Source organism: Malus domestica, chromosome 03 (genome assembly GCF_042453785.1).
Source record: "Malus domestica chromosome 03, GDT2T_hap1".
Classification (NCBI taxonomy): Eukaryota; Viridiplantae; Streptophyta; class Magnoliopsida; order Rosales; family Rosaceae; genus Malus; species Malus domestica.
In genome coordinates this window covers 30,820,019-30,828,925 of record NC_091663.1, presented here as the reverse complement: position 1 = coordinate 30,828,925, position 8,907 = coordinate 30,820,019, and the positions used below count along the sequence as shown (strand labels likewise).

General features: G+C 34.7%; 1 protein-coding gene across 1 annotated transcript; it reads left to right on the top strand.

Annotated features, from left to right (window-relative positions):
• The first annotated feature begins 1,152 nt into the window (after nt 1–1,152).
• Nucleotides 1,153–3,786, top strand: LOC103430705 (protein RICE SALT SENSITIVE 3-like). Its single transcript, XM_029100243.2, has 7 exons — nt 1,153–1,517; nt 1,676–1,726; nt 1,867–1,998; nt 2,237–2,342; nt 2,520–2,561; nt 2,691–2,747; nt 2,845–3,786. Exons 1-7 carry the CDS (start codon nt 1,387–1,389, stop codon nt 3,580–3,582), a joined length of 1,257 nt encoding a protein of 418 aa, XP_028956076.2. The 5' UTR covers nt 1,153–1,386; the 3' UTR covers nt 3,583–3,786.
• The last annotated feature ends 5,121 nt before the right edge of the window (nt 3,787–8,907 follow it).

Below are 8,907 nucleotides of genomic sequence, written 5' to 3'. Positions count from 1 at the left end.
ATAAAACTAACATAAACTATGTTCTCGATCCAATAATACTTAGCACCCAATAAATTAGCAAAGAATTCATCGGTCCTTCTCTCAATAACACTGTTACAGAAATGATGATTCTCATCATCAAGGAATTCGCCAAATTAATTTAAATTCTTTGCGGGTAACCGTGAAATTGACAGAAATCATTTGACAGAAATGTCTTTTAAACAATTTTTGTACTTAGCAAATATTATATTTACCTTCATTGGTAACAGTTAAAAATATTGTCTATAAACTATTATTTCAATTATTGGAATGTTATAAGGACTCAAAAAATTAAAATACGGAAATGTATAATGAATGTACCTATAATGGTATTTAATTGTCAAAAAAAAGAAAATTATGACAATTTTTTTTTATTTTCAAGTTAAAAAATAAGTAGACGGGTGAAAAAGGGGTAATGGTAAAAAACAAAAAGATAAACGGGTTAAAAAGGGTAAATGGGTAAATGAGTATTAAACGGTTATGGTTAAATGTGTATGTGGTTATGGGTATGGTTAACCGTTTATTAACGGTTATGAGTATGTGTATAACCGTTTAGGTAATTACCCAACGGATAAACGGTTATGCGAGTATAAGTATAAACGATTATGGGTAAATAACTGCGGTTACCTGTTCACTATAACCGTTGACCATCCCTACACACGAGGGTATCTGTATTTTTCGCTAAAACATAAAATGGTACAAAACGTGACTTCCGTTTCTATGACTTGTACTTGTTGCCCGAATAAAGAAGTTCAAGTAAAATGATACAAAACGTGATTTATGATTCCAATGCCTGCATTTGTCTCGAAACTCACAGGAATCCAACACTTAAACTAACTGACAATGCCGAATGGTAATTCCACTGTAAAAATCACAGTCACTTCTTTTACTTTTCCCACGCATCCCTCCCTCTCTCTCACCTTTTCCCCCAGTGTTTCTCCGGTGCCTAAATACTTGCAACTCCCAAAACCCCCCACTTTTTACTCCCTCCCCTCGCTTTTTCACCCTAACTCTGAAGAAATACCAAACCTGACTACTTGGGACAAACTAAACCACACAAGACTAGTAGTAAACACTGACAAAGTTGTTGAACTAAAAATAAAAAAAAATTCAGAGAGAGAGAGAGATGAATAAAGGGTGTGCCTTTGTGCCTTGTGGTGGTTAAGCAATATGCAGGTGCCAAAGAAGATAGAAAATTTCAGTTGGGTTTGAGCAGAGAGTAGGCTTAGCTAGCTAGTGGCAGTGTTTTCAGGCAGAAGTAGATAGATATATAGATAGATATAGATATAGAGAAGGCAGAAGAAAAGAGGAAAGAAAAAAGAAAAGTGGTAGAGAGAGAAAGGGGGATAGAGGGAGAGAGAGAAGATTATGGTGGGCTCAGGACCAACAGATAGGAGCAAAGAAGCTGTTGGGATGATGGCCCTTCATGAGGCCCTCAGAACCATCTGTCTCAACACTGACTGGACTTACTCTGTTTTCTGGACCATCCGTCCCCGCCCGTATGACCCCTCCCTCCCTCTCTCTCTAATTTCTCTCTCTCTCTCTCTCTCTCTCTCTCTCTCTCTACCCTTGATCTGTGCTGAACTTTGGATACTTTGAGTTTTAGATGGTTTCCTTTTCTGGGTTTAATTCACTTTTTGTTATTATTTCGTTGCAGGAGAGTTAGAGGTGGTACTGGCTGCAAGGTTGGGGATGACAATGGTAGCTTGTAAGTAGCTATTTAATTCAAATTTTGCTCTGTTTTCTCTCTGTTTTTAGAAATGGGTTTTTGGTAATTTTGTGATTAAAGTACTGAAAATTTTATGTAATTTCTTTTTTGTTCTTGTTTTTTTGTGGAATTTGGTGAAGGATGTTGATGTGGGAAGATGGGTTTTGTCGAGGAAGAGTTTCATCAGATTGTCTGGAAGAAATTGATAGAGAAGATCCTGTCAGAAAGGCCTTCAGCAAAATGTCCATTCAGTTGTATAATTATGGAGAAGGGTGGGTACTTGGTATGTCTTTTTATTTTGTTGTTCTCTCTCTCTCTCTCCCCTCTCTAAAAAAATGTTGCAGGACATGAAGTTGTATGGAGTTGCAGACATGGGTTTTAGCCAAGTTGGCTCAACCCTCAGCACCCAAGTTTGAATTTAGTGTATTTATTTTATCGTTTGTAAAAGAAGTTTTATGGGAAATGAGTTGTTTGTATGTGTGCTCTCATTGATTGCACTCATTTAAACAGGTTGATGGGGAAGGTTGCATCTGATAAGTGCCACAAATGGGTCTTCAAAGAACCCACAGAGTGTGAGCCAAACATCTCCAACTACTGGCAAAGTTCATATGATGCTGTATGTAGTCAAACCCACATATTTCTTTTTGCTTATTTATCAGTAGCGCTAGTAGTTCGCGCAGTTAAGCAGTATTTAAGCCCCACAAGCCCTACGACCGAGTCGTGGGTCGGAATTGCAGCTTCCTCCTGATTGATATGGTATTAACTTTACTTTTTTTGATGCTATTTATTGCAGCTTCCTCCTGAATGGACTGATCAGTTTGAGTCAGGCATTCAGGTCAGAACAGAAAAATAGTTTCTGTTTCACTATTATTGGTCTCATCATTTTTTGAAGCTACAGTAAAAAAATTTCCCCAGGTGTAAGTTGTTCTTAATTTTTTGAACAGTTTAATTTAATTTTCAACAGACTATTGCTGTAATTCAAGCTGGTCATGGGCTTCTGCAGTTGGGCTCCTGCAAGATTGTGAGATTATGTATTCTTTTCGCTTCAATATATATTTTTATTTTTATGTTATTCATTTGTTGATTAATAAAAGGGTATGAACAATGTGTGGGGTCAGATACCGGAAGACCTGCATTTTGTGCTAAGAATGAGGCATACATTTGAATCTCTAGGCTACCAGTCTGGTTTCTACCTCTCCCAACTCTTTTCGTCAAACCGAAACAATTCTGGATCATCAGTACTGCCCTCAATGCAGTCCCCGATGCCAATCCGCCCTCCTCCGCCTCTTTTCAATTGGGCTCAAAGGCCTCTTCCATCTGCAGCAACCATGCAGCTTCCTTCACCTAATTTTCAAAACTCTGCTGCTAGACTTGGGTACAATCCTCAAGCCAGTAAAGACGAGACACACATGTTTTTGCTGCCTCATACGTCAGAAACACAGATGGGAGGAGACATGATGGGGGGAGGAGGAGGAGGACGAGGAGGAAGAGAGCATGAAAGTGACATCAAATGGCCTAATGGATTGTCCTTCTTCAATGCACTAACGGGGCGGTCTGATGATGCAAAGCTTTTGTTCAATCCAGGGAGCTCGGAAAACAAAGGCGGGGATGAAAATCACCACCACCAGAACTCGAATGCAAATTCAGATCACAATGAGTTTTTGAGCTTGGACTGCCATCTGGATAGTAGCGCAAGGAAGAACATGGAAAACAAGTACAAGAGGAGCTTTACTTTACCTGCAAGAATGGCTTCGTCGTCTTCGAATTTGGTTGACCACCATCAGCATCAACCTGTCGGGTATCAAAACGCGGAAGCTGGTATGTACTCTGATGTCATGGAGCCATTCTTAGAGTGAAATGGGGAGGGCTGTATTAGAGAGAGGGACAATGGGTGAAGAGTTGTATGTAGGCAAAAGCTTTCCGTCTGCTCTGCTGCGTATACTTCTGTTCTTTGATTTCATGCTCTTTATATCTTTTGTGTTTATTTGTTTTCTCAGTTAGCGAGACTAAATCAGTGATCATCATGTACTTGTAGTTAATCTATGAAGAGTTTTCTTCAATTTTTTTTCTTTCTTCTAATTGTTGCCTCGGAATCTTAAATTAAAAGTAAGCATCAAGAAAACCAACATATTGCACCCTCTAACGTAACCAAGTTGAGTACAGCATTGTGTTACCGCTGTTGCACCTAAGTTCCTTCTCTCTTCACCCTATAGTGCTTGTACTAGGATAAAAAAATCAACATAATAACATCGTTCAACTACTGCAAGATTGCATGCACATCTAGCCACAACGGGCTTGGCTTGTACGATGCACATCTACCTACAATTTTTTATAGGATGGGACTATCCACACGATTTTTTTTATTTTTCACACTTTTTTTTTTAATTTTCAGCCGTCGAATGAAGGATCAAAAAACAGAAATTAACATGGGATGTGTAGAAAGTAAAAAGGAGTGGTACTACCCTTTTTATATAGTTTTTATACAATCATATTTATACTATGCGGTGGAGAAATACATTGGTATTAAACTCGTCATCCATGATATTCTAATCTAAGACCTTTTATAGTTACAAATGAAAAGTAATACCGCTAGATTGTAATACTACGCGACAAAAAACTATCTACTTTAACTACAAATACAAAGAATGGAGCTTTTAATTGGACCCAAACTACAAAGCACCACCAGCACTGCCGCAGTCGTCGTCGTCGACAACAAAGGCGTCAACTCATTCTATAAACTCCCTCGTCGATGCTAATGGCAATTCTATGACGACTACAGAGATATCGAGGTTAGGCTAAGTGGATTTGAGGTCCGGCAATGTCAAGTGTTCATTTTTCATTTAATACATCAGTATATTAAACTAAAGGTGAGCTGATGATTGTTCATTTTTAAGAACATTTGTGCTGGGTCCGAATAAAAAGCTCCCTAGACAAAACTATGTAGACCACGTTCAACTTGATTTGTCTTAACCCAACTCGACTTTTGAATCATACGAGTGGGGGCTTGGATTGAAACATTTTCAATCGGATAAACAGTTAAGGGTTGTGGCCCAGCCTCTTGAACAATTCACTTTAGCACAAATTGTTAACTGACACATAATTTATGCTTTAAAAGGATTTCGATTTACTGTTGGGTTAGCAAAAGTGGTGAGAGTAGAGTATCTAGTTATGATTATGATAGTTCATAATTCAATTTCTTTACATATAAAGATAATAATAAGGGTAAATTACATATAGATTATGCATTTTGGAGAGGGACAATATTTTATTTATTTCATGAGGTTAAGCCCATCGTGAAGAGAGATTTTTTCAATGTAACCGGTACAAGGGGTGATACATCACATGCTACTATACAAACGGTGGGGTATATGTGTTAAAAATTTAATAACTTAAAAAATAAAACTTCTCATCACTTATATAAAAATATGTGGTGTACCACCTGTATCCTAATTACAACGAAAAATTTCTCTATTGTGAGGCTAAATCTATCACCCTTCACCTTAATGTAGTTAAAAAAAAAAAAAAATAGGTCTTTCTCCTTTCTCCAATATTTTTTTTTCGGTACTTATCTCATTTTCTCTCCTCTTTCTTCTTCCTGCCTCTCTCTCCTCCACCTTCTACTTCGTCCTTCGCTCTCCTACTTTTCTTCATACTTCTCTTTCCCCTCCTCTTCTTCTTTATATTAAGGGTGGGTTAAAAAAACCGAAAACCAAACCGAACCGAAATCGAAAAAACCGAACCGAACCGAATTGAAAAAACGGAACCGAACTGAATTCTTTTGGTTCGGTTCGGTTTTAGTGATCTAGAAACCGAACCAAACCGAACCAAACCGAATTAATTAAATTAATTTTTTTATTTAATTATTTGTTTTGGGTATTATTTTCTAAACCCAATTTGTAAGTTAAAATGTGCTAAACCCAATGTGTTGCCAAACTTTAAGCTTAAAATATTAAAAAAAGGCCTATAAAAACTCTAAACCCTAACCTATTATTTCTCCCCCATATAAGGTTCCGGAACCAAACCTCTTCCCGAAGTACCTACATCCATCTCCATAGCACTGTCTACTTCTGCGCCAGCTTTCTTTTCCAACTCTACTCTCATATAACACGTAACATAATCCATAAACATTTATTTCGGGTAGATTACTTGGGTAATTTGTGATGGAAAAGAATCTAACACACACTAAATAAATCCACCCACGCATTACCTTTACTAATCAAGTTGTCAACATGCAGTTACAAGCAAACAACATTGATCTTTGAACAACATCATACAATTTAACTTTTCTAAGTCATTTGTACGATTTTTGTGTGATTTTTGTGTTGTGAGGTTGTTAGTTTGGATTTTGGAAGACTTGATTGATGATTTTAGTTCAACTTTAAATGTTTATTTTCATTGTCTTTGATTCTAGTTAGAATGTTTATGTTATGATTGTATTGGATATGTTAAAATTTAAAATTTCAATGTTTTTCATTTTTTGAAAAAAAATAAAAACAAAAAACCGAAACCAAACCGAAAAAAACCGAAAAAAATTGAACCGAACCGAACCGAACCGAAATTTCGGTTTGGTTTCGGTTTTGGCAAAAAACCGAACCGATTTAAACCGAACCCACCCCTACTTTATATTGTTCCCTAAATTTATGAGGGTTTTTTTATGAGAACGATTGAGATTTTTTTGTTTGTTTTGATTTTAGTATTTTTGGAAGTATTTGATTTTGAGATTTGGATGATTTGGATGCATGAATTTTGAAACTAATATTGTACAATTGCTGGAATTTTGAATCTGATCTAGCCTAATTGTTGAAATTTTGAAATTGATCTTGCAAAAGTGCATGAATTTTGAAAATGGTCATGCAGAAGTGCTAAAAATTTTAAACTAATCTTGTAGAAGTGCTAAAAATTTGAAGTTGATCTTGCAGAAGAGCATGAATTTTGAAAGTAGACACGCAAAAGTGCAAAATTTTTGAAAATTATTTTGCATAAGTGCTAAAAAATTTGAAACTAATTTTGCAGAAGTACAGGAATTTTGAAGTTGATCTTACAGAATTGTTGGAATTTTGAAACTGGTCTTGCAGAATTGCATGAATTTTGAAACTAGTCAAGTAGAAGTGCAAAAAATTGAAGTTGATCTTGCAGAAGTTTTAAATGTTTTGAAACTGATCTTGTAGAAGTGCATGAATTTGAAATTGATGTTGCATAATTATTGAAATTTTGAAACTAATCTGGTAGAATTGCTAGAATTTTAAAACTGATCTTATAGATATTAATTTTTACGAATTTAAAATCAGTTTGAAGTTTTTATAGATGGTGTCTTTTTGTAGTTTTAGCTTTGATTAAGTAACAAGTCTATTGGGAGCATGGCTAGAATTTTAAAATTTTGGTTTGCTTGTTTTTGGATAGGTTTGTTGGGGTCTAGACTTTTGTCTCTCGTTGAAATGATTCAAAACTAGTGAAATTCTATGGAAATGTATTTTTTGTTTTTGTCTTTATAGGTAAAGATCCCTAATAATTATGAGGTATTCATCAATTCTCCCTCTAAACTTGTGATCATTGGCCAATTTCCCCCCTCAACTTTAATTTTGGCCAATTTCCCCCCTTAACTCTCATAATTAGTCAATTTCCCCCCTCAACTCTCATAATTAGTCAATTTGCCCCCTTCTGTTAAATTTTTTAAATTTTCCATCTATTCTTTTTTTTTTCCTTTCAATCTTTCTAATAACTTCCAACAAAGTACTAAAATTAACATAAACTCACCTACATAATATAGGGTAAAATGTACAAAAATATAATACAATTAGTATGTGATATGGGTTGATTATAAGAAAAAGTTATGAATCGGGTTTAAAGCATGTAGAAGAAGAAATAATAATCCTAAACTCATGGATCAGATCTATTTCAATAAAATGGGTTATTCCTAATAAGGAGTCGATAATTATGAATTGACTAGCCATTTTTGCACTAAAGCTCGATTCTCTGCAATTTACTTGAACTTAGCTTTCACTTTTATAAAGAAAATTGTATTCACATACAAAAATGTACACATCAATCATTTTCGTCATCAATTTTGTATAGTAAAAAATCAAATAAAATTACTCTATACTGATTTATTATGACTAATAATACTATCTATGATAAATTGTAAAATTCTAAATTTTAATCTATTTGTAATAGGATAAAGACATAGGAAAATGATTAACATACATCTTATTTAGTTTCTTACACACACTTGTTTAATTATGATCAAATTAAAAAATTAACAGTAGGGTGCAAATTGACAAATTATGAGAGTTGAGGGGGGAAATTGGCCAAATTAAAGTTGAGGGGGAAATTGACTAATTATGAGAGTTGTGGGGGGAAATTGGCCAATATTCACAAGTTCAGGGGGGAAATTGATGAATACCTCAATAATTATTTGGTTTAACTTGTATGTTCAATCAAATTTACTTCATTTGAGAAGTTACGTACAATCATATGGGAAATTTCTTGATAGATTTGGAGCCAATGATCCAAAGAGACAACCAAAAGTTCAAGTTAGCAAAAGCCAATTGGAGCCTAGTCATTGTTGATCCTAACAAAATATCCAATAATTGACCGATGTAGTCAAATATGTTATAGTTTAACTTTCTTGTGAGGATGAATAGACTCTAGTTGGCTTTGCTGACTTAAATTTTTAGTTGTCTCTTTATAATCGAACAAACACTAATTCAAGTCGAAAATAAAACATGTGGAAAAACAATACAACCAGATTTAAAGAGTTTACCCAAATTGCACTACATTTCAAACAATGACAACGATGATCTACTATGTCAAAAGTAATAAGATTATGACCTTCCAACTATGGAATGAAAGAGCTAAAACTTGAGTTGTTGTGGCCTTTGCTTTTAGATATATCTGATTAGGTTAACAAATTCAGCTTAAGATTAACGTTTGCTCTGCAGTGTTATTAAACGCATATTGTGAAGAATCTTTATTAACAAGCCAAGTTTTCTTTTTCTGGTTAACGTTCCCAGAATAAATATTACCTTTTGCTTTCTTCAAAGTTCGAAGTAATAAAAAACCAAAGTGAAAGCTAAAGCCATTATATATTCTCTCAAAACCTTACATATATATAAACAAACTTCAAAATTACAAAATTAACAGATAAAAATCATTAATTAATGTAACTTCACAATTCACTTTGA

What these genes read in the sequence shown, in the direction of transcription:
- LOC103430705 (XM_029100243.2), top strand. Translation starts at nt 1,387, where the DNA reads ATGGTGGGCTCAGGACCAACAGATAGGAGCAAAGAAGCTGTTGGGATG. An exon ending in GGGGATGACAATGGTAGCTT is followed by an intron (nt 1,727 to 1,866) that starts GTAAGTAGCTAT and finishes AATTTGGTGAAG; the next exon opens with GATGTTGATGTGGGAAGATG. An exon ending in AGTTTGAGTCAGGCATTCAG is followed by an intron (nt 2,562 to 2,690) that starts GTCAGAACAGAA and finishes AATTTTCAACAG; the next exon opens with ACTATTGCTGTAATTCAAGC.